Below are 26,731 nucleotides of genomic sequence, written 5' to 3' on the forward strand. Positions count from 1 at the left end.
TTTGGGCTGTCCGTGCTTATTCATTGTTATATGTATTTAGCATCATACCTTATTAAAACATCCAGTTTTCCAAATTACAAGTTAGAATTTATAGAAATGATAGAAACTCTACAAAGTTAAAATTAATATCACCTGCTTTGTCTACCACCTCTTGTGTAGCATAAAAAATATAATATAGTTTATTTCATGGCCAATGTCAGATTATTCTCAAAAATAATCTAATGCTATGTGTCACATCCCTGAATAATGAGCAAAGAGATGACTGTAGATATTGAAAGATATAAATGGAAATACTTCTACTACGGTAAGATCACAATATTAACCTACAGGTGAAATAAAAGAGAAATATTACAAATACACCTGAATTCACATTGAGTTTTTACTAAAAAAAACAACCATAATTTTCCATGTTTTATAGACTATCAAACCATTTTAATAACATAAGGCTATATCACTGAGATTGGACAGCAACATGACTTCCAGGCTCTACTAACCTCTTTGCACCTCTTGGGAGAAGCCATTAAGAGCACAGAGATAACTGCATAATATGATTGTAAAGTCATTGTATGCCTGTCAGAGAGTGTGGGTGATATAGTTTAACTGTCTAAGTTTACAGGTGAAATAATGGGATTCAGATGGTTTGGATTTGCTCAAGTGTGAACACAAAGTAGAAGAGGCAGGGATAGTGAAGGTACACAGATTACAAAGCTACTTGGACTTCATCCTAATGATTCTGTTAAAGACACAGCCTATCATACCCTTCATAATAAAGAATTACTACTTGCTAGCAGTCTTCCACGGAGAAGGCAATGGCACCCCACTCCAGTACTCTTGCCTGGGAAATTCCATGGACGGAGGAGCCTGGTGGGCTGCAGTCCATGGGGTCCCTAAGAGTCAGACACGACTGAGCGACTTCACTTTCATTTTTCACTTTCATGCATTGGAGAAGGAAATGGCAACCCACTCCAGTGTTTTTGCCTGGAGAATCCCAGGGATAGGGGAGCTTGGTGGGCTGCCGTCTATGGGGTTGCACAGAGTCGGACACAACTGAAGTGACTTAGCAGCAGCAGCAGCAATCTTCCAACATACCTAAGGGACAGCCTTAGAGCAGGAGACTATGCTTAGTTGCTCAGTTGTGTCCAACTCTTTGCGACCCCATGGACTGTAGCCTGCCAGGCTTCTCTGTCCATGGAGATTCTCCAGGCAGGTATAGTGGAGTGGGTTGCCATGCCCGCCCTCCAGGGGATCTTTCCAACCCAGGGATTGAACCCAGGTCTCCTGCATTGCAGGCAGACTCTTTACCATCTGAGCTACCAGGGAAGTCCAGAACAAGAGACAGTATAACTTACTTGTTCACAGAGCTGTTAGTGAATCATTTGTGGAAGAGATTATCTACAAAAGGGTGGTAGCTTAAATTGCCACTATATCCAAAGGCCAGATGGGGTCAGGAGTAGTGGGGAGATACCAGTCAGAAACAAAATCAAATCTTTGTTGTTACTCTCATTATTTTAGTCAAGGGTTCATTCATTCATTCCTATATTTAATGAATATCTACTATGTGCCACATGCTGTTCCAGGCTCTGGAGACACCATGGTGAGCAGAATGAGTCCTTGCTCTCATGAAGTTATCGTTCTAATAAGGAAAAAAGACAGTAAACAATGGTATATATGTGTGTGTCTATACACGTTTGTATGTGTATATACTTTTCATAAATATGGATATCTCTGTATACAATTGTATATGAAGGTTAAAAATCTAAGTTTATATAGATTATTCAGATAGAACAGACTATTAAGAACTGTTTGAGGAGAAACCTATAGAAAGTGAGAAATACAAGTACTAAAGTCTTAAAGTGCAAACATCCTCAATGTGCTGTAGGAATTGCAAGGAAGTGAGTGGAAGGAACTTTATGAGATGTTCAAATCCTGAGAATATGTTGGAACAAGATCAACAAAGTCCCTCAATATTACAAAAAGAAAAAAAAATATTCTGGAAGAGAGACTGAAAGAGATACTTCAGGGTTTAGTAAACTCAGAGACAGCTATACACAGGACCCAGTTGGTATATTGTGTGCAAAAATAATATTTAACCTGTGAATTGAATCTTTCTTACTCAACCAGAAAATAAAAATTTTGCTTGTCTTGCTCAAGTAGTTGAAACATTATATCTAGCACAAATTTAAATGCCTGAAGGTCACAGATGAACCAAATCATATCTCATTGTATTTAACCTTTTTCATAGGTGTTTTTCCAAGCATCCAAGCATCGTTAACTGTATGTGCTTGACCTGAGGGAAGAATAGGACTACAGTATACTGATAGAGAAGCTAGGGTTGAATTTTTTGGTTTCTCCTACTATACTTATAGCATTTTCTTGAAACAGCATAATCCTCTTTACAGTAGCTCACAATGTCTCCATATATATAAGCTCATTTCACTTCCAAAACAAAATTGTAAAATGATAAATTAGCCACTCTTGTGTACCTTTTTAAAAACGTAGGTGACATATGAATAAAACATAGAGAATATTGTAAAATAACTGTCAAAAAACCGAATTGAGATAATCATAGATATATAGAATATATAAAAATTAGCTAATTTGTACAATTCATTTTAAATCCCTAAAACCAGGATGTTAACATTTTTGTGACAAAAAGCATTTCCAGCCAGAATGCAATCTATCTTTCCACTTATATGGGTTCTTACATAGAACAAAACCTGTCTTGGTACTTATACAGATTTTATTTCATTTCCTTCTGCAATTTTTTATGATTCTTTTTATGGAAGACTTGTACCTTTCTTGCCAAAGATGTTTTTAAAAATTGCATGTTCACTTTGTTGCTTATGTGAATTTGATCTTTCGATTTGAATTGCCAACTGTTACTGTTATAAAAGAGAACTTTACATTTTCACATGCATTTCTTCTTCAAAGGCAGCTTATGTGACTAAAATATAAAATAGTATAAATTGCAGATACATTATTAACTTTCTTGAGCTAAAGGAGGCAGATAGCATATTTGATTAAAAAACATTACTTTTTGTTTCTTTAACTTTTGTAATGCTTTCCAAAATTTTTCCAACTCTATTGCATTACCTAGAACTTCTGAGATAATGTTGAGTGCTGCCATAGATTGTGAGCATCCATATTTTGTTTTAACTCTAGAGGGTTATGAATTGGTATGAATTGGGTATGGGATTTGAATTGGGAGTTTGGGATTGACATTTGCACCCTACTATATATAAAGTAGATAACTAATGAGAACCTGTTGTGTAGCACAGGGAACTCTACTCAATGCTCTGTGGTGATCTAAACGGGAAGGAAGTTTAAAAAACTGGGGTATATATACGGACAACTGATTCACTTTGCTGTTCAGCAGATGCTAGCATGACATTGTAAAGCAACTGTGCTCCAATAGTTTAAAGAAAAAGGGGGGGGATGTGAAGGAAAACATAGACTAGTGAACATGGAAGACTTAAAAGAAGTTTCAGTATAATGACCTCAATGTAGACTCTCAAAATGACAAACTCACAGAAACAGAGAGTAGAATGTTGTTGTTCAGTCATCCAGTCACGTCTGACTCTTTGTGACCCCGTGGAATGCAGCATGCCAGGCCTCCCTGTCCCTCACCATCTCCTGACGTTTGCCCCAAGTTCATGTCCATTGCATCGGTGATGCTTTCCAGCCATGTCATCCTCTGACACCTTCCTCTCCTTCTGCCCTCAACCTTTCCCAGCATCAGAGACTTTTCCAATGAGTCGTCTGTTTGTATTAGATGACCAGGATACTGGAGCTTTAGCTTCAGCATCAGTCTTTCCAGTGAGTAGTCAGAGTTGATTTCCGTTAAGATTGATTAGTTTGATCTCCTTGCTGTTCAAGGGACTTTCAGAAGTCTTCTCCAGCACCACATTTCAAAGGCATCAATTCTTTGGCATTCTGCCTTCTTTATGATCCAGCTCTCATAATTGTACTTGACCACTGGGAAAACCATAGACTTGACTATATGGACCCTGGTCAGCAGAGTAATGTCCCTGCTTTGCAAAATGCCATCTAGGTTTGTCATAGCTTTCCTGCCAAGAAGCAATAGTCTTCTGATTTTGTGACTGCAGTCAGCATCCGCAGTGATTTTAGAGCCCAGGAAGAGGAAATCTGTCACTACTTTCACCTTTTCCCCTTCTGTTTGCCATGAAGTAATGGGGCTGGGTGCCATGATCTTAGTTTTTTGATATTTAGTTTTAAGCCAGCTCTTTCACTCTTCTCCTTCACCCTCATTAAGAAGCTCTTTAGTTCCTCTTTGCTTTCTGCCATTAGACTGGTATCATCGACATATCTGAGGTTGTTTTGCTGTTTCTCCCTGCAGTCAATTCCAACTTGTAATGCATTCAGCCCGGTATTTCTCATGATGTGCCTAGCATATAGGTTAAACAGGGGGACAGCAGAAAGCCCTGTCATACTGATTTCTCAATCTTGAACCAACCATTTGTTCTGAAACTGTTCTAACTGTTGCTTCTTGACCCACATTCAGGTTTCTCAGAGACAGGTAGGATGGTCTGATATTTCTGTCTCTTTAAGAGCTTTCCACAGTTTGTTATGACCCACACAGTCAGAGACTTCAGCATAGTCAATGAAACAGAGGTAGATGTTTTTCTGGAATTCTCTTGCTTTTTCTGTGATCCAGCGAATGTTGGCAATTTGATCTCTGGTTCCTCATTTTCTAAACCCAGCTTGGACATCTGGAAGTTCTTGGTTGGTCTAATGCTGAAGCCTAGCATGCAAGATTTTAAGCATTACCTACTAGCATGGGAGATGAATGCTATTGTTCGATGGTAGAATAGCTGTTCTTAAAAGTGAGTCTGGAGGTGCTGTTAAAGGGAAAAAAAATTTCCAGTTTATCAGATGAATAACTTCTGAAAGTATAGTGTATAGTTCGTGATTTGTAGTTACTGATGCTGTATCACATGCTCAAAAGTTACTGAGAGAATAGATCTTAAACATTCTCACTAAATATTCATACACACATACAAATGCTGATTATGTTAGGTGATGGAGATGTTAATTAAATCTTCATGTTTTTCACCTTAAACTTAATGTTATATATCAACTATGTCTCAATAAATCTGGGAAAAAATTTTGTGAGGCATCCAAAATTTTGTAAGGCCTTGATAAAACATTGGTAGCCTAAAATCAGCCAAAATATTAATAACACAGAAATTGGAAACTGAAAATTGAACAGGAGAGAAGAAAATGGAGTAGTGAGCATGGGAGACTTACAAGGAGGGACGTAGTAAATGAAAAAAGGAAAGATTGGTAATTAATGTTGAGGGAAAAAATATAATTATTTTTTATAAAATAGCATTTATATTGTTTAAAATATAGAAATTATACACAAACAAGAGAAGATTGAAAATAATCATTGAATCACCAGGAAGTTGTCAAAAATAGATTTATGCTAAAATATGAGCTGAAGGGGGACAAAAAAACTAGTAAAAAATTACATTTTTAACATAGTAGGAAGACACACATTTCATGATAAAAAGATAAGGCTGAGCTGAAATCTTAACTAGTTACTAGTTGAAGATCATGGACACATCAAAAAAACTTGTGGGACCTCCATTAAATGAACTTTAAAATGATTATATGTAAAGTCATATGTGCATATGAAAAATCTGTGTTAAACTGTACATTATTTAAAAATAAGTGGATTACATTTGATGTATTTGGGGAAGAAAAAGATGACTTAGGCAGGATTTTAATGGAATGAGGCAAAAAAATGCATATCAAAAGTAATACCACCTAGAAACTTTTTTGGCACTCAAGAAGGAAGTCAAGCCCCAGATACAGTGTGGTCAGTGACTCTTTGGTTAACTAGAAGAGAGAAGAGTTAGAAAACTGAAGAAATATTATAACACAGGTTTTGTGGGTATTTATTAAAATTACTTTAGTATAACTTTTTTTGCAGTCTGAATGGCCCAATTCACAGTCCTAAGAACAGAAAAAGTAGTTTTAATATTGATGTCTCAATTACAAGTTTTATGCTATTATGCTATTATGAGTCCTAGTGCACTTAATAAATAGAAAGGAAAACACTATTTAGATTGCTTAATCAATCCAAAGCTTTGCTTCTTCCTCTTTACAGAATTTTGTTAACACAATACTGAGTAAATATGACCTCTGTCTAATTAAATTCACCTATTTACAGTCAGAGAACAATTTATCATGCTTCACACTTTTATTCATAACTATTTTTCAATTAATGTTTAAAATATGACTTGTGAGCTTCAGGATGTAAAAACCACTCGATAAGTCACATTAGAATGCCATTATACATATTTCAATGTGGTTATTATTGTGCAATTTTGAATTTAAAGTCTATTTGCAAGATATTTTAATGCTGTGATTTTGCATGTGGCACATGCTCACCTTTTAAAATGTGATTTCTCTTTTAGTGAAGACATGTGGCTCTAATCTTCAAGGACCAAGTGGAACCTTTACGTCTCCCAACTTTCCGTTCCAGTATGACAGCAATGCACAATGTGTCTGGGTCATCACAGCAGTGAATACAAATAAGGTAAGTGAAAACCATCTCTGGTGCAAAAGCATAGTCATAAAGACAAAAGTAAGGAAATCATGAGGGAAAGGGCAGTAAAGAAAATTCACAGCTAAAGTATGATTTCTGAAATATTTCCTACCTATACATTATATAAAACCTACACTTATATGAGAAATAAGAAAAACAATTAAATACTGTAATTTTATCTCAACTAACATATAAATCAGAACACATTAAAATTATAAATAAATGTTTTCTGAGATATGCTTTTGAAGTTTGTAAGTATATTTATTTTTCAAAGATGCCATAAAAAATGACTTATCACTTCATATCTTTCTACTTGTTTTATCATTCAGGTATATCCTGTTTCTATACATAGCTCGTTTTCCTTTCAATGTTTCTGTATTGCCACAGATCACACAGCTATTCTTTATTATGAAGTTTACTAATGTGCTCTACTAATAAAAGTTTCATTATTTCGGCATTTCTAAAGTTGGGCTCCAAAATCACAGCAGATGGTGATTGCAGCCATGAAATTAAAAGACGCTTACTCCTTGGAAGGAAAGTTATGACCAACCTAGATAGCATATTAAAAAGCAGAGACTTTACTTTGCCAACAAAGATCTGTCTAGTCAAGGCTATGGTTTTTCCAGTGGTCATGTATCGATGTGAGCGTTGGACTGTGAAGAAAGCTGAGCACCGAAAAATTGATGCTTTTGAACTGTGGTGTTGGAGAAGACTCTTGAGAGTCCCTTGGACTGCAAGGAGATCCAACCAGTCCATCCTAAAGGAGATCCATCCTGGGTGTTCATTGGAAGGACTGATGTTGAAGCTGAAACTCCAATACTTTGGCCACCTCATGCGAAGAGTTGACTCATTGGAAAAGACCCTGATGCTGGGAGGGATTGCGGGCAGGAGGAGAAGGGGATGACAGAGGATGAGATGACTGGATGGCATCACCGACTCGATGGACATGAGTTTGAGTAAACTCCGGGAGTTAGTGATGGACAGGGAGACCTGGCGTGCTGCAATTCATGGGGTCGCAAAGAGTCAGGCACGACTGAGCAACTGAACTGAACTGAACTGAACTGAAAGGTTGTATTGTCTATTTGACTAAAATGAGTAATCTATCCAAATACGTATATAACACAGAAATCAAACAAAATTATAATGCTGAATGAACAAAAAAGCAGGGAACAATTAGCAAGGTTTCTGTTCCTTTTCTCGCCATCCTGCTTCTCCTCCTAAGGATATGTAGCAAGGACCTACATAGGAAGAATCAAAATTTGTCTCAGATTTTATAATATCTTTTCTGGGTTATATTAAGAAAAGGTTGGTGATAGAACCCATAAAACTGGGTCGAATTTGTATTTCAAATACTGATTTATAACTTGGCAACTAATGACTTTGATCAAGCTATTTAACTTCTCTGAAATTGTTTCTTTCTCTATGAAATGTGGATAATAAGAACATATTTTTCAGTGTTATGAGAAGTAAATGAGGTAATGCATAGAGGGTACTTAGAGTTAGTAGGTATTTTAAAAATGTTAACTAGTTATTAGATACAGAATATGCTATTTTCCAGAAAGCTTTGGGTTTTATGTTCATAAAATATAATCATAAGAGTAGAAAAGTGGTTTTAAAAATTAACTCAGTGGTAAATTAGACTTGCCTCATGGAAGAGCCCTGATAGTCATAAGAACTAGGTCAGAAGCCTAGCCTTCCCTAAACTATGTGTATAAACTTGGACAAAAAAAATCACTAAATCTAATCTTTCATCTGCACAAAGGAAGTCATTTTACTCATCCAACCCATATCATCAATTCAGTTCAAATCAACAAGTTTTATTTATTGAATACCTTCTCTGAGAAAATTATGGGTTTCTGAGGAAAAAAAAAAATCAAGAACTACTTGAAAAATAAAATCACATTTACTGAACATTTAGCAACATGCCAGGTGTTATTCACAGTACTTTTCATGATTTATTTAATTGAAAAAATTCCCTTAATATGAAAATATATTTTTATGTCTGCATTTAATAAAGAGTCTAAATAATTTGTCTGATCACATAGATAGCAAAGGTCAGTGTTATGTACCATATAACATGTGGGCTGCTTACCATGACATATCTCATCCTAAGACGTAATTATCTTATACTAAGATAACATGAATCACATTCATTATGAAGTATGGAACAGATGTTCTGTATTAATCTTGTATTGAGATAGAACCTTTTTTGTGTGATAGTAACTACCTATGATTTTCAGAACACAGTGATGATTATCTCCTGTTCAATAAGATGTCTAATTTGCTAAGTTTAATTAGTTTTCATTACTGACTTACTTGAATTTTCATAGAGATCATGACATTTCTCCTTGTTTTTCTTAACCAGTCCACCAAACATTTATCTATTGTTTTTCTCTCTTAAAATACTGATTTTCTAAGGAAGATATATTAATGATTACTTTCTTTACTCTTTTTATTGAAAGCTGATTGGGTACATTCTTTTTGATCTGTTGGTTTACATTCATTGTAAGATATCCTATGAAAATTCAAGCATTTTCAAGCATAACCCACAATTATATTTAAACATTTACTCACTCACACACACACATACACACAGTGCGAGAAAATAATTTCCCCTAACTATATGAAATCACTTCTCTATTTTATAACATGTTGTAATCTATTTTTAAATATTGTTCACACCTCACAAAGTTAATTTTATAATACAGTAACAGGTTATAGCTGTGTATTTTGACAAATACAGTTGGAAGGTTTTCTTGCATAGATTGCCATGTCTGAACTCTTGGTAAGACGATTACTGTCATAAAGCACAAGCACAGAGCTCTCTTTCTTCCTTTAAACCCAAATTAACCAACATATTAATGCCTCAATATCTATGATTTTCTTCAAAAATAGTTGCTCATATTTTTATTTATGTTTGATAATTTAAAAGCAACCACTGGGGAAGATTCAAGATGGTGGAAAGCACCTTTTCCCTCAGATATAATATATAGCTAAATATGGGATAATTTCCTCTGAAGAGAGCCTGAAAACAGGATGAAAACAATCTCCACTACAAAGGGTGAAAGGATAACAACAAAGGGCAGGTAGGAGAAATAGAGATGCAGCCATACCAAGTACAGTTCAGTTCATTTATTCAGTCGGTTCTGACTCTTTGTGTATCATGGACTGCAGCATGCCAGGCTTCCCTGTCCATCACCAACACCTGAAGCTTGCTCAAACTCATTTACATTGAGTCAGTAATGCCATCTAATCATCTCATCCTCTGTTATCCCCTTCTTTTCCTGCCTTTAATCTTTGCCAGCATCAGGGTCTTTTCCAATGAGTCAGCTCTTCACATCAGATGGCCAAAGTATTGAAGCTTCACTTTCAGCATCAGTCCTTCCAATTAAGGACTGATCTCCTGTAGGATCAACTGGTTGGATCTCCTTGTTGTCCAAGGGACTCTCAAGAGTCTTCACCAATACCATAGTTCAAAAGCGTCAATTCTTTGGCACTCAGCTTTCTTTATAGTCCAACTCTCACATCCATACATGATTACTGGAAAAACCGTAGCCTTGACTAGATGGACCTTTGTTGACAAAGTAATGTCTCTGCTTTTTAATATGCTGTCTAGGTTGGTCATGAATTTTCTTCCAAGGAATAAGCATCTTTTAATTTCATGTCCTCATTCACCATCAGCAGTGATTCTGGAGCCCCCCAAAATAGTCTGCTACTGTTTCCACTCTTCCGATCTATTTGCCATGAAGTGATGGGACCAGATGCCATGATCTTAGTTTTCTGAATGTTGAGCTTTAAGCCAACTTTTTCACTTTCCTCTTTCACTTTCATCAAGAGGCGCTTAAGTTGTTTTTCACTTTTGCAATAAGGGTGGTGTCATCTGCATATCTGAAGTTTTTGATATTTCTCCTGTCCAATCTTGATTCCAGCTTATGATTCGTCCAGCCCAGCGTTTCTCATGATGTACTCTGCATATAAGTTAAATGAGCAGAGTGACAATATACAGCCTTGATGTACTCCTTTTCCTATTTGGAACCAGTCTGTTGTTCCATGTCCAGTTCTGATGGTTGCTTCCTGACCTGTATATACATTTCTCAAGAGGTATGTCAGGTGGGCTGGTATTCCCAGCTTTTTCAGAATTTTCCACACTTTATTTTGATCCACACAGTCAAAAGCTTTGGCATGGTCAATAAAGAAGAAATAAATTTTTTCTGGAAACTTTTTTGCTTTTTTGATGATCCAATGGACATTTGCCATTTGATCTCTGGTTCCTCTGCCTTTTTTAAAACTAGCTTGAGCATCTGGAATTTCATGGTTCACATATTGCTGAAGCCTGGCTTGGAAAATTTTAAGCATTACTTTACTAGCGTGTGAGATGAGTGCAGTTGTGCGGTAGTTTGAGCATTCTTTGGGATTGCCTTTCTTAGGGATTGGAATGAAAACTGACCTTTTCCAGTCCTGTGGCCAGTGCTGAGTTTTCCAACTTTGCTGGCATATTGAATACAGCACTTTCACAACATCATCTTTCAGGATTTGAAATAGCTCAACTGGAATTCCATCACCTCCACTGGCTTTGTTCATAGTGATGCTTTCTAAGGCCCACTTGACTTCACATTCCAGGATGTCTGGCTCTAGGTGAGTGATCACACCATCTTGATTATCTGGGTCATGAAGATCTTTGTACAGTTCTTCTCTGTATTCTTGCCACCTCTTCTTAATATCTTCTGCTTCTGTTAGGTTCACTCCATTTCTGAAGGGCCGGGCTTGTTGGGCTTGTTCCACTGGGCAGGGCTATTCTCAGTAAATCTTTAATCCAATTTTCTGTTGATGGGCGGGGCTGTGTTCCCTCCTTGTTTTACCTGAGAGCAAACTGTGGTGGAGGTAATGAAGATAATGTGACCTCTTTCGTAAGGTCCCATGAACCAAGAAACTGACCTAGACTTCCCTGTGTGTCCAGGATTCTCTGGCAGAGGCAAGAGTCAGGGGCACTGAGTGCAGCAGTGCACCATACCAAGGGGGGGACAAAAGCGGAAACAACAGAGCATATCCTAGCCATAGCAGTTCACAGTCTTGTAGGTCACAAGGTATGGATAATTCCCTGAAAAGCAAGAGATTTCAGCTTCACCTCATGCACCCAGACCTTAAGATCCTTCATAAGAAAGATAAGTCCCCAAAACGTCACAAAACCATCTGGGATGTGATTCTGTCCACCAGTGTCCAGCAACTATTTTGACCACGGCCTTCAACCATTAGAGGCCAGCTTTGCCGACCTGCACACTTTGGGAGCAGCTATAGCCCCTCTGAAGCAGGATCGTGCATGCAGTCCACATAGGAGACACCTTTCTGGAAATAGTGTATTCTGTATCTAATAATAATGGGTTAATATTTTTAAGTACTTATTAACTCTACTAAGTACTCTATATGCATTTACCTCAGTTACTTCCCATAACACTGAAGTATATGCTCTTTTATCCACATTTCACAAAAGAAATTGAATTTCAGACGGCACGAAACTGATATGATACTTACTTCAGAAAAAAAAAAATAGATTTTAAAACAAAGACTATAATAAAGACAATGGAGTCATTTTACCAATAAGACATAGCATTTATAAATGTATATGTACCTAGCGTAACACTGAAATAATAAAGAAAATATTAGCATACTTAAAAAGAGAAATTGAAAGCAATAAATAATAATAAGGGAGTTTTAACAACCCAGTTACATCACTATACAGGTCATTCTGGCAGACAATTAATAAAGAAACTGTGCGTGTGTCTTAGTTGTTCAGTTTTGTCCAACTTGTTGTGACCCTGTGGACTCTAGCCTACCAGGCTGCTCTGTCCATGGGATTCTCCAGGCAAGAATACTGGAGTGGGTTGCCATTCCCTTCTCCAAGGTATCTTCCCAACCAAGGGATTGAACTTGGGCTTCCTGCCTTGAAGGCAAATTCTTTATTGTCTGAGTAGACCTAAACAATACCCTACATCAAATGAATTTGATAGATATATTGAACAGTCCATCCAAAATCAGCAAAATAGAAATTCTTGTCAAGTACACATGGAACATTCTCCAAGATAGTTCACATGTTAGGTCACAAAACAAATCTCAGGACATTCAAGAAGATTGAAATCATACCTGATCACAATGGTAAGAAAATATAAATCAATAATGAGAGAAAAAGGGGGGAAAAAGAGGCCAAAAATATGAAGTTTAAGCAATATACTGCCAAATAACCAATGGGTCATTTGAAAAAAAAAAAAACAAAAAATGAGATGAATAAGAACATAAATACTTCATTTTAAAAAAATCTATATATTATGGCAAAGGGGTTCTGAGAAAGAACCTACACAAACAAACATATGCACCAACAGACACAAAAATATAAATAGGTAAATTCATAGAAAAACACATTCTTCTATGAATGAATCATGAAGAAAATAAAAATCTGAATAGACCAACTACTAATAACGGGATTGAAATAGTAGTGTGAAATCTCCCGAAAAACAAAAAGCCCAGGACCAGGTGGCTTATTTACAGAATTCTACCAATACAAAACTTTCAAAAATGATTTAATAACCAAGTTTTGTTAAACTTTCACACACACACACACACACACACACACGCACACACACACACATAATAAATAAATAGAGAAGAAGCAGGAAGCCTTGCAAACATATCTAAATGCATTTCACAAAGCTAACATTACCCTGATATGAAAACCAGGGCAAGGACCAACCCCCCCCCCACACACAGACACAAATTATGGGCCAATATCACTGATAAACAGATTCAAAAATCCTCAGCAAAATATTAGCAAACTACATCAACAATATTTTGAATGGATCATACACTACAATCAAGTATCTTTTTTGAAAAGATGCAAGGATGGTTCAACATCTTTGAGTTGTTTAAGATGATGTATCACATTAACAGATTGGAGGATTAAAATCATATGATTATCGCAATAGATGCAGAAGAAATTCTAGAAAGCTTGACATTCACTTATTATAGAAACTCTCAACAAAGTGAATATAGAGAGAACTTACCTCAATATAATTAAGGCCTATATGAAAAATCCACAGCTTACCACATTCAACAGTGAAAAATTGAAAGCTTTTCCCATAAATCAGGAAAAGGCAAAGATGCCCAACCTTACCACTTTTATTCAACACAGTACTGGAGATCCTAGCCACAGCAACTAGAAAAGAGTAAAAGAATAATAAAAGTCATCTAATTGGAAAGGAAGAAGTAAAACTGTCACTATTTGCAGATGACTTGGTGTTGCAAATAGAAAACCCTAAAGACTCCACCAAAAAAAAGATTTTAAAAAAGGAAATAATAATTGGCAAATCAAAGAATACAAAAATCAATCAATAAAAGTATGCTGTGTATTTATAACTAATAACATGCTATCAGAAAGAGAAATTAAGAAAATAATTGCATTTATAATGACATCAAATAAAATACAGAGATGTAAATTTAGCCAAAGAGGTAAAAACATTTATGGGAGATGGGGGTGATGCTCAGTTGCTAAGTCATGTCCAGCTCCTTGTGACCCCATGAACTGTAGCCCACCAAGTTCTTCTATCTATGAGATTTTCCAGGCAAGAATACTGTAGTGTGTTGCCATTTTCTTCTCCAGGGGTTTTTTTCAATTCAGGGATCAAACCTGTGTCCCCTGCATCTCCTGCATAGGCAGGTATATTCTTTACCACTGAGCCACCTGGGAAGTCCAGAAAGACTTATATACTGAAAATTATAAGACACTGATGGAATAAATTGAAAAAGATACAACAGAAAAATATTTCATGCCCATGGATTGAAGGAATTAGTATTGTTAAATTGTCCATACTACCCAAATAAATCTACTGATTCAATGCAATGCTTATAAATATCAATGACATATTTCACAGAGCTATAACACATGCATTTACCCATGAGCATTATGTGGACTAGCGGTGCTGACTGCTGCACAGTTGAAAATCTACCTATAACTTTACAGTCAGACCTCTCTGTACCGTGGTTCCTTATCTACAGATGAATCAACTGTAGTACTATGTTGTTCACCTGCCCATTAAAGTCCAACTCTTTGCGACCCAATGGACTGCACCATGGCCAGCTTCCTTGTCTTTCACTATCTTCTGGTGTTTGCTCAAACTCATGTCCATTGAGTTGATGATGCCATCCAACCATTTCATCCTATGCAGGCCCTTCCCCTCCTGCCCTTGATCTTTCCCAGCATGAGAGTCTTTTCCAGTGAGTTGGCTCTTCATATCAGGTAGCCAAATTATTGGAGCTTTAGCTTCATCATCAGTCCTTTCAGTGAATATTCAGAGTTGATTTCTTTTAGGATTGACTGACTTGATCTCTTTGTTTTTTTTTTTTTTTTCTTTCTTTTTTTTTAAAAATTTTTCCATTTATTTTTATTAGTTGGAGGCTAATTACTTTACATCATTGCAGTGGTTTTTGTCATACATTGAAATGAATTAGCCATGGATTTACTTGTATTCCCCATCCCGGTCCCACCTCCCACCTCCCTCTCCACCCGACCCTCTGGGTCTTCCCAGTGCACCAGGCCCGAGCACTTGTCTCATGCACCCAACCTGGGCTGGTGATCTGTTTCACCCTAGATAATATACATGTTTGATCTCTTTGCTGTCCAAGGGACTCTCAAGAATCTTGTCTAGATTCACATTGCAAAAGTATCAATTCTTCAGTGCTCAGCTTTTGCTATGGTCCAACTCTCACATCCATATGTGACTACTGGAAAAATCATAGCTTTGACTAGATGGACCTTTGTCGGCAAAGTGATGTCTCTGCTTTTTAATACACTGTCTAGGTTTACCATAGCTTTTCTTCCAAGGAGCAAGTGTCTTTTAGGGCTGCAATCACTATCTACAGTGATTTTGGAGTCCAAGAAAATAAAGGCTGTCACTGTTTCTATTGTTTCTGTATCTGTTTGTCATGAAGTAATGGGCCCAGGTACCTTGATCTTAGCTTTTTTAATGTTGAGTTTTAAGGCAGCTTTTCCACTCTGTTCTTTCATGTTCATCAAGAGACTCTTCAGTTCCTCTTCATTTTCTGCTGTAAGGGTGGAGTCATCTGCATATCTGACCCCATGCCACACTTTTTGGCATAAGTACCGTTGGAGGAGGTCACTATTAGTCCCACCATAGAGCTGCCAGGTGGGAAACCCACAAACTGGAGAACAACTGTTCGCTGTTCAAAATTCTAGGTCCCACAACAGAGTCCCCAGCCTGTGGATCCAGCAAAAGCACAGGGAACCCCCTGGGAATCTGAGTTTGAAGGTCAGCGTGATTTGATTTACAGAACTTCTACAGGACTAGGGAAAGAGAGACTGTTGGTGGGGGTGGGGGCATAAATGAAACCTTATGCACACCAGGACCCAGGAGAAAGAAGCAGTGACCCCAAAGAGACTAAACAAGACTTGCATATGAGTGTTTGAAAGTCTCGAGTGGAGACGTGGGTCAACAGTGACCTGCTGTGGAGTCAGGGGCATTGGCAGCAGCAGTCCTGGAAGGTACAGTGTGATGGCATAAGTCCTCTTGGAGAATATTTCCATTATCCCTACCATGGAGCCTATAGTCTACCATCAAGACTACAGACTCTAGGACTGGACCACCTCAGGCCAAACTACAGGGAGGGAGCACGGCCCCACCCATCAGCAGAAAATTGGATTAAAGATTTACTGAGCATGGCCTTGCCACTAGAGCAAGACCCAGTTTTCTCCATAGATAGGAAGAAGCTTGTACACTCTTATCCTCATCAATCAGGGAGAAGACAGAATGTAGTACTATAGTACATATTTATTGAAAAAACTCCACTTACAAAAGAAACTATACAGTTCAAACATATGAAGGATCAGCTTTAATTCTAAACTTTGTATAGAACTGCAGAAGACCCCAGAATAACCAAAACAGTCTTGAGAAAGAAGTATGGTGGTATCACATTCCCTTATTTCAAACTATAATGCAAATGTATAATAATCAAAACAGTGTGACACTGGCACAAAAAACACACACAGAGGTCAATGGAATGGATTTGAGAGCCCAGAAAGAAATCACACTTATATCGACAACTAATCTAGGACATGGGAGAAGAAAATGGCAACCCAGTCCAGTATTCTTGCCTGGAAAATACCATGGACGGAGAAACCTAGTGGGCTACAGTCCATGGGGTCACAAAGAGTCAAACACGACTGAGCGGCTTCACTCACTCACTCAATCGAAGACAAAGGATCAAAGGATAAAGGGCAGTCCCTTCAATAAATAGTGTTGGGAAATTTGGACAGACACATACGGAGAGTGAAAGCAGACCACTGACTTATACAATGTACACACTCACACATACACACACACACAAACTCAAAATGAATTAAAGACTTGAATGTATAAGCTGAACTCTTAAAATTCCTGGAATAAAATGTATACAGTAATCTGATTGATGATGGTCTTCATGATGTTTTTGTGGTGTGAAAGTCACTCAGGTGTTTCTGACTCTGCGACCCCATGGACTGTAGCCTGCCAGGCTCCTCTGTCCATGGAAATCTCCAGGCAAGTATAGTGAAGTGGGTAGCTGTTCCCTTCTCCAGGAGATCCTCCCAACCCAGGGATCAGACCCAGCTCTCCCACATTGCAGGCAGGGATCTGACTACAAATGCAAGGGAAACAAAAGCAAAAATGAAAAAATGTGACACAATAAAACTAACAACTTCTGCACAGCTGAATGAAAACATTATCAAAATGAAAAGACAATTTACTGAATATTTGCAAATGAGGAGTTGATATCCAAAATATATAAAGAACTCATACAACTCAATAATAAAAAATAATATTAGAAAAATGAACAGAGGATCTGAATGTATATTTTTCCAAAGGATACATATAAATGGTCAATAGGAAGATATTTAACATCACTAACTATTAGGGAAATGCAAGTAAAAACAGCACAATGATATATTAGTATTATTGCATACTTGTTAGAATGGTTGTTATCAAAAAGACAAGGCATAATAAAAGTCGAAGAAAATGTGGAAACAAGGGAACCCTCGTTCACTATTGATAGGACTGTAAAATGATGTAGGTACTATGGGAAGCAGTGTAGAGGTTCCTGAAAAAACTAAGAGAACCACCATATGACCCAGATATTTCACTTTTGGATATTTTTTCGAAAGAACATAAAACACTAGTTTGAAAACATATGTGCACCCTTATGTTCATTATAGCATTATTTATGAAAACCAAGATATGAAATCAACCTAAGTGACCTTCAGTTTCTTCATCCATAAGGCAGGAATAATCTTTCCTGCCATACCATGTCAAAGGAATGTTGGAGCTTCTCACAAGTTAATATTAATAAGCCCAAACAGCACTTTGTATGTTGGGAATTGTAAATTTAAGTCATATATTAGCATAAGGATATCTAAACATAAAAAAAGTACTGAGCTCATAGTGGGTTCCTGTTAACATTTGTTGTGTAAATAAAATCACTAATTAGGTTTACAATACATATAAAATACATGAAAATTTATTAGGCATTTCAATCCAGTATAGTCTAAAATTAGTACACAATGGAAAGCAAATATTTTGTTGATATTTATATTGCTTTATAAATAAATGTTATCTATGGAAGTGTTGGTTGCTCAGTGATGTCTGACTTTTTATGACTCCCATGGACTTTTAGCCTGCCAAGCTTCTCTTGAAATCCTCCGGAATGGGTAGCCATTTCCTTCACCAGGGGATCTTTCTGACCCAGAGGTAGAACCTAGGTCTCCTGCATTGCAGGTGGATTCTTCACCATCTGAGCCACCAGGGAAGCCCAAATACTATCCATACTTGCAATATATTAAATAATATTTGTTCCTGTATATTACTTTTTTTCTATAGCTATTATAAGGTATGATTTTTTCATATAGTTCTGATAAATTTTCACTATAGCATTTCATACTATCCTTACACAGACTTTATTTCTTTTAAGTGACATTACAGTTGAGAGTTTCTTCCCTTACCTTTTCATGGACATCTGTGCCAAACTTAAATGCAGGTAAAGGACAGCTTTTTCTAGGAGAGGATGATATCCCTTTCCATGCAAGTCATTCCTTCTTTCCTTTATTTTTCAAATAAGAGCTGAAGGATCATTTTATAATATGATAAAGTAATTAAGATTATTAAATATTTCATTCATATATTCACTACAACATTTAAGCCCATGACTTTTGTTTAGATCTGTAAAACAAACACTCAGTGTTCTTCCCCAGGAACTCTTCAGGCATCAGAAAACACCCTCGATTTCCACCCATAACAATGCTTTTCCATATTGTCACTGTTCCATCATGACAGCTAGCCTTTTGCCACTTCATTTAGCCTGCCCACTTGCAAGCACTAGTTCTTTGTGCCAAATAGTTGTAGTTTGCAGACCTGTGCCAAGCTTCACTGCCAGGTCTGAGACCTCAACTAGGCATGGAAAGTGTCACTTTCCTGAAGGCTGCAGCTGTCTTTTCTGCAAAGTACAGACCCAAGACAAGGATTTATATGCAAGTGATATTTAGACTGTGTGTTCACCTTATCTTTGACAAAAGAGGCAAGAATATACAATGGAGAAAAGACAGTCTCTTTAACAATTGGTGCTGGGAAAACTGGTCAACCACTTGTAAAAGAATGAAACTAGAACACTTTCTAACACCATATACAAAAATAAACTCAAAATGGATTAAAGATCTAAATATAAGACCAGAAACTATAAAACTCCTAGAGGAAAATATAGGAAAATCACTCTCTGACATAAATCATAGCAATATTCTCTATGACCCACCTCCCAGAGTAATGGAAATAAAAGCAAAACTAAACAAATGGGACCTAATTAAACTTAAAAGCTTTTGCACAATGAAGGAAACTATAAGCAAGGTGAAAAGACAGCCTTCAGAATGGGAGAAAATAATAGCAAATGAAGCAACTGACAAAGATTAATCTCAAAAATATACAAGCAACTCCTGCAGCTCAATTCCAGAAAAATAAGTGACCCAATCAAAAAATGGGCCGAAGAACCAAACAGACATTTCTCCAAAGAAAACATACAAATGGCTAACAAACACATGAAAAGATGCTCAACATCACTCATTTTCAGAGAAATGCAAATCAAAACCACAATGAGGTGCCATCTCACGCCGGTCAGAATGGCTGCTATCCAAAAGTCTACAAACAATAAATTCTGGAGAGGGTGTGGAGAAAAGGGAACCCTCTTACACTGTTGGTGGGAGTGCAAACAAGTACAACCACTATGGATAACGGTGTGGAGATTCCTTGAAAAACTGGAAATAGAACTGCCATATGACCCAGCAATCCCACTGCTGGGCATACACACAGAGGAAACCAGAATTGAAAGAGACATGTGTACCCCAGTGTTCATCATATCACTGTTTACAACAGCTAGGACATGGAAGCAACCTAGATATCCATCAGCAGACAAATGGATAAGAAAGCTGTAGTATATATACACAATGGAATATTACTCAGCTATTAAAAAGAATGTATTTGAATCAGTTCTAATAAGGTGGATGAAACTGGAGCCTATTATACAGAGCAAAGTAACTCAGAAAGAAAATCACCAATACAATATACTAATGCATAAATATGGAATTTGGGAAGATGGTAGTGATAACCTATATGCAAGACAGCAAAATAGGCACAGATGTAAAGAATAGACTTGGACTCTGGGAGAAGGTGAGGGTGGGATGATTTGAGAGAATAGCATTGAAACATGCATATTATCATATGTGAAATAGATTGTCAGTCCAGGTTCAATACATGAGGCAGGGTGCTCAAGGCTGGTGCACTGGGATAACCCTGAGGGATGGGATGGGGAGGGAGGTGGGAGGGAGGGTCAGGATGAGGCACACATGTACATTCTGGCTGATTCATGTGACTGTATGGCAAAAACCACCACAATATTATAAAGTAATTAACCTCCAATTAAAAAAAAAAGATTGTGTGTCCAGAAAACTATTAAAGGGGTGGAAGAAGCAGGACTGGAAAGAAGTTAAGCAACAAGGCAATTTCAGGCAAAATTCAAGTTATGCATGGTCCCACTCAGTGTAAACTGTACTTAAGAGTTCGTCCCAACTCAAAACAAGGGTCCTGGACTGTCTTATTTCTACATCCCACAATCATAGGCTACGAATTACCCAGGTCCTTCAGGATCATGTGGACAAAGCTGTTTTTGTCACCCAAAGGCATTCTCCAGAAAACTTATAGTTATATGTATTTAAAGGCACATGAGTAAAGAAAATAGCATACAGATAACAAAAGACAGGAAGCATCCAAAGGGATCTGGACAGAGAGCTTAGAGTGTTCACTAAGTTGAGTATAAACTAAAAGGAGCAAACCTGAGGCCGTAGTTCCGGGATAAATTGAAATCAAAGTCAGTCTTACCAAGTTATGAATCAGAAAAAGCATAGTTCAGTTCAGTTCAGTCACTCAGTCGTGTCTGACTCTTTGCGGCCCCATGAACCGCAGCACACCAGGCCTCCCTGTCCATCACCAACCCCCTGGAGTCCACCCAAACCCATGTCCATTGAGTCGGTGATGCCATCCAAACATCTCATCCTCTGTCATCCCCTTCTCCTCCTGCCCTCAATCTTTCCCAGCATCAGGGTCTTTTCCAATGAGTCAGCTCTCCACATCAGGTGGCAAACAAAGTACTGGAGTTTCAACTTCAAGATCAGTCCTTCCAATGAACACCCAGGACTGATCTCCTTTAGGATGGACTGGTTGGATCTCCTTGCAGTCCAAGGGACTCTCAAGAGTCTTCCCCAACACCACAGTTCAAGAACATCAAATTGAGTAAAGCAAAGATCTTAGTATAAACATTAGTATGGCAGTCAGGGAGACACAACTCCAGAAGATACCCCAAGCTAGAATAAATGGCTTGCGATCACCATTTATAGGACATCCCATCCTTGAATTTTCTTCCTCTTGACTGAATCATACTTGTACACTTCTTGACTATTCTTAACCCCTACCATTAGGACCTGACTTCTTATCTGAATGGTTTATTTGAAATATTTTTAAATGAACTACTCTGTGCAAATACAATGAATAGCCATATAAAAATAAGCAAATATCAATAAAATCAAAACAAGATAAATATTTCAAAGTGTTAAAAAATACTGTTTCTGGATAGAAGACTGCAGTTATTTTTCCCCTTTACTTTTATGCTAACAAAAATTCTATGTTAAATTTCAATAATACATTTTGTATTTTATAGTAAAAACATTTTAAATAATAATACAGTAGAAAAAAGGAAAAAGGAAGATATAGGTACAGAGTGATTGACATTATTGACTACTGCCTACTTGTTGAAACTGTCTCTTTCCCTAGAAACTTTCCGTTTTCCCTAGATTCCCAAATACTTGCTGATTTCCTGAATTTTCTCCTACTTTTGCAGTTTTTTCTGGGTATTGCATTTCCTCTCCCATCTTCTTAAAATTTAGTGTTCCTCAGTGTTCTGAACATTTTTCATTCTATAGTCTTCACCTCTCACTACTTACATTTAATTATAGGTTCCAGTCAATTCACTATAGGTAATTAATGAACTTCAAAGTTGCTTAAATCTGTCACCCACATTTCCTTTATTTCTCCTTTGAGTTATCAGCCAGCTTCCCAACTAGTGAATTTTCATTTCATTTTGCTGCCTACTCTGTTTCTCTGATGGCTCAGACAGAAAATAATCTGCCTGCAATGTGGGAAACCTGGGTTCGATCCCTGGGTTGGGAAGATACCCTGGAGGAGGGCATGGCAACCCACTTCAGTATTCTTGCCTGTAGAGTCCCCCATAGCACCACAGATGTCAGGGGAGTGTAATCTCCTCGGTTCTGTCTAGTCACAGCAAAAATTTAAAGTGACAGATGTTAAAGCCTTTGGTGCATCACAGCTCTCGGACAGTGTTACAGCTCCATGTTTACTGTTTTATTTAGAAAAGAAAGGAAAATGCATCCTCAGTGCGTGAGGGCATGCCAACCCAAAGGACGTGAAGGGAAAAGAGAGAGAGACAGAGTCAGAGAGATAGCTTGCCTGTGGGAGAGAAAGAGAAAGAGAGACAGAGAAAGAGGCCCCCGGCCCATTGGCTCCTCTTTTTATATGTTTTTTCCTCCCCCTGGGCCTGCCGTATGTAAATTGGGCTAGCCAGGAGTGCTGTTTGTTCTACCTGAGGTCCTCACTCTGGTCCTCGGACCTTCCTTTGTTCTATTTTAGCGGGCTTTTCTCTTCCTTTTCTTTTAGCCACTGCCATTCTGGACTCCTTTTTCCTATTCTAACTACCTAACAGACAGAAGAGGAACCTGGTGGGCTACAGTCCATGGGGTTGCAAAGAGTTGGACATGACTGAGCAAGCGACTAAGCACAGCACTCTAAGTCTATTGACAAATTCAGTGTGGTATTTTATTCTAAAACAAAATGATAGCTCCTTCCTTGGTAAGATATTTAAATACATCTATATATCTTCATGGACAAATCCACTGACATTCTTATTTAACTACTCTTACCTTTCTAGACCCATGCCCTGACATACATTTTTATGCCACTGCATTACCAGGGCTGTCTACATGCTGCTCCCTCTTTGAAGAATACATATTCCCACTCTGTTTGCATCTCACTAAATTTTGTGACCCTGTTTTTTCCTGTCCATTCTTTAAGATCCAGTTCATGTTTCAATTTTTCATGAGAGCATTTCCTCTTCTTCTTCCTATCTTGGCTTAGGATCCTACCCTGCATAGTAGTTCACTGTTGATATTGTAATTATCTGTATACTATTGGTATTGTAATTATCTGTTTACTTATACGTTTTCTTTAGTTTGGCCCTAAGGGGCAAAAAGAAAAAAAAGTTTGAATCTTTGCATTCTTATCATCTAGTATAGTAGTTTTCATGTGAAAGTTTTCAAGTGACTATTTATTGAAGGAACTGATTAAATATTCTCAAGTAAAAAAAATTCTCACTGGGTTATTTACATGTGTATTAGCTTTTCCTGGGCTTCCCAGGTGGTCCTAGTGGTAAAAAATCTGCCTGCCCATGTAGGAGATGTAAGAGACCTGAATTCTATCCCTGGGTCAGGAAGATCCCCTGGAGGAGGAAAAGGCAACCCACTCCAGGATTCTTGCTTGGAAAAGTCCCAAGGACAGAGGAGCCTAGTAGGCTACTTTCCCTGGGGTCACAAAAGAGACAGGCACAACTGAGCACGAAGCACAAATCACCAGGATACATAAAATTACAGGTTATGATTAGGTTCAGCTGACAGTGAAAGAAAACTGGAAACAAAAGGGACTGAAGCAAGGTAGATATGTGGCCTAAGATATGAAGTTTCTGTGCTCTAGGAATTTCTCAGGAACATCAGCTAACTCACTATTGTATCATTTCCCAAGGAATGAGCCTTGTCCTCAGTTCAGGGATAATGTCTCAGGTTCCAGCATAATGTGTCACATATTCCAGCCTGGGGTTGGGGGGAGGTGATAAAGAAGAAAGAGGATAAAAGAAACATTGTAACATAATATTAAATATATATATATATGGAGAGAGAGAGATGGAAAATATAGTCTTTATTTAGAGTAACTTGGTATCAGCTGGAAATTCCACTATTAGAGAAGAAGCAGTGGGGTGTTTGAAAAGGTAAGATTTAGTGCAATATTGATGCATACTTAGTTGCTCAGTTGCTTCCAACTCTTTGCAACCACATGGACTGCAGCCCGCCAGACTCTTATGTTCTGAGAGATTCTCCAGGCAAGAACACTGGAGTGGGTTGCCATTTCCTTCTCCAGGGATCTTCCCAATGCAGGGATCAAACCCAGGTCTCCCGCATTGCAGCAGGTTCTTTACCAACTAAGCCACCAAGGAAGCCCAGGATTGATGAGTAAGTAAGAAATATTCTTGTTTAAGTACTACCTAGTAAAAGGACAAATGTTAGGAAACAACAGTATCAATAGTATTAATACTTTATTATCAAAATTTTGAATAATCCTGTAACATTAAAATGAACATGAGTTATGTGCATGTGTCTATTCTAACTTCTTTTTATGTATATTTTCATTTAATATTTCCTTTATGAGGTAGCTGGTATATTATTGTATACATTTTGCATGTTCAAAAACAACTTTAGATAACTAAAATGACTTGGGTATAAATTTGAAGGGTATGTAGCCACACTAAGAATATAAGAGTTATGAGATTGGATAGTACTATGATGGTAATGATTCTGTTGCTGTTATCACAAAGATTAGCATAAGCTTTGTGACTTAAAATGCACATATGCATTATCTTATAGTTCTGTGGGGTAGAAGTCCAGTATAAGTCTTAAGAAATAAAAATTAAGTCATTAGCAGGCTGCGTTCCTTTCTGGAGGCTCTAGGGAAGAATGTTTTCTATTTATTTGTGTTGTTGAAAGAACACAGTTCCTTGTGGTTATGAGACCAGGATCCTCAGATTTTTATTGCTGACTCTCAATTATGGACTGTTCCCAGTCTCCTTCCTCCATCTCTAAGTCCAGCAAAGACTAGTCTAGGCCTTCTAATGTCGCATCTCCCTGGCATACACTTCTGCCTTCCTCTTCTTCTTTTAAGGACTTGTGTAATTAGAATGGGCCCACCTGGGTAATTTAGGATACATTTTCCACCTCAGAGCCCTTAAGTTTAATCACATCTGCAAGCTCTATTTAATATGTAAGGTAACATATTCACAGGTTCCCTGAATGAAGGCATGGACATCTTGGGATGCCATTGTTTTACCACAGGTGGGAATGAGAAGGGACAAAGGAATTAAAGAGCAGAGGACTTTCCAAGTGATGATATCTTTATATTTGAAGCTCTGTCCAGCAAAAGAGACAAAGAATTCTAATTAGTATCCAAGATATAGAAAAGTGATAAAGGCTGACTTTGGTGTCTTGACTTATGTCCTGTAATATCTCTTTTTCTTCCTAGAGGGATTCATTTATCAGTAGACAGTTTTGGATATCATTTAATTATTCTGTAATTCCATACCACTCCCATTTCACCCCTTTCATTCTCTATCCCTAGCACTGAAAGTGCTACTTACTACTAAGGGAGATCTGAAAGATTTATGGAAAGCATTCATGCCCAGAGTAGCTCCTGAACATTGCCTACTAACCACTTGAATTGGTCAGCAAATACTCTTCAGTGGTTTAAGCAGTGAGATTCTAAGAACAATAAGTAAATTTGCATTAATAAAAACAAAGGGGATAGAAATATTGACATGCATCTTCATTTGTTAATGTAGAAGAGTGCAGTGTGTATCCTGTTAAAGTGATTTTGAGACACAGTATTTTATTCATACTGTGAATATTACTTGTTTCCTACCTCTTAAACTTCTTATCTAACCCTCAGTATGTTTTTAATGGTGAAAAACACAGGCAGAAAGGCAGAGTGGAACAAAATTGAAAATAGGTAAAGAAGAATCCCTTTTTGTAAAAAAAAAAAGAAGCAAACTAAATGATGTACTTGTTACATTAATTCAAGGACCAGTCCTGTTAAGCATCATAAATCTCAGGTAAGATTTATGAAATGAGAGTTCTTCCATAACATGAGAAAGGAAGAGATAGGATGAGTCAGAATGTATAAAAATGTCTGATGCACAATAAATATTAAACAAATATTTGACACTGAATCATGTTTATAAATATCTAGCATATAAACAAATATTGTATGTTATTTCACATTATAGAAATCACCTAAATAATATATAATTTAAGCAATAGTAAAATTAATTATAAAAAGCTTGTTTCCTTATTTTAGTGGAACAGTTTTCAAATATTTATAACTTTGTGTAAGACACTCTAAGTGAAAGTGAAAGTGAAGTCGCTCAGTCATGTCCGACTCTTTGCAACCCCATGGACACCAGGCTCCTCCATCCATGGGATTTTCTAGGCAAGAGTACTGGAGTGGGTTGCCATTTCCTTCTCCAGGGAATCTTCCCGACCCAGGGATCGAACCCAGGTCTCCTGCGTTGTAGACAGACGCTTTACTGTCTGAGCCACCAGGGAAGCCCATAAGATACTCCACTGGCTTTAAATGTGCTTGAGCTGAGTTTATTCATGACTGACGAATAATTTTAATAGCTTCTTAAGTAGCTGAG

General features: G+C 37.4%; 1 protein-coding gene across 5 annotated transcripts in view; it reads left to right on the forward strand.

Annotated features, from left to right (window-relative positions):
- CSMD3 (CUB and Sushi multiple domains 3) overlaps positions 1 to 26,731 on the forward strand; it is a 1,331,483-nt gene that overhangs the window by 658,612 nt on the left and 646,140 nt on the right. For all 5 annotated transcript variants that reach the window (XM_070477231.1, XM_070477232.1, XM_070477233.1 and 2 more), the window contains one exon: positions 6,444 to 6,565. In XM_070477231.1, the coding sequence (XP_070333332.1) occupies positions 6,444 to 6,565 (122 nt within the window). The remainder of the gene's footprint in view (positions 1 to 6,443; positions 6,566 to 26,731) is intronic.

This window comes from Odocoileus virginianus, chromosome 15, assembly GCF_023699985.2.
Source record: "Odocoileus virginianus isolate 20LAN1187 ecotype Illinois chromosome 15, Ovbor_1.2, whole genome shotgun sequence".
Taxonomy (NCBI): Eukaryota; Metazoa; Chordata; class Mammalia; order Artiodactyla; family Cervidae; genus Odocoileus; species Odocoileus virginianus.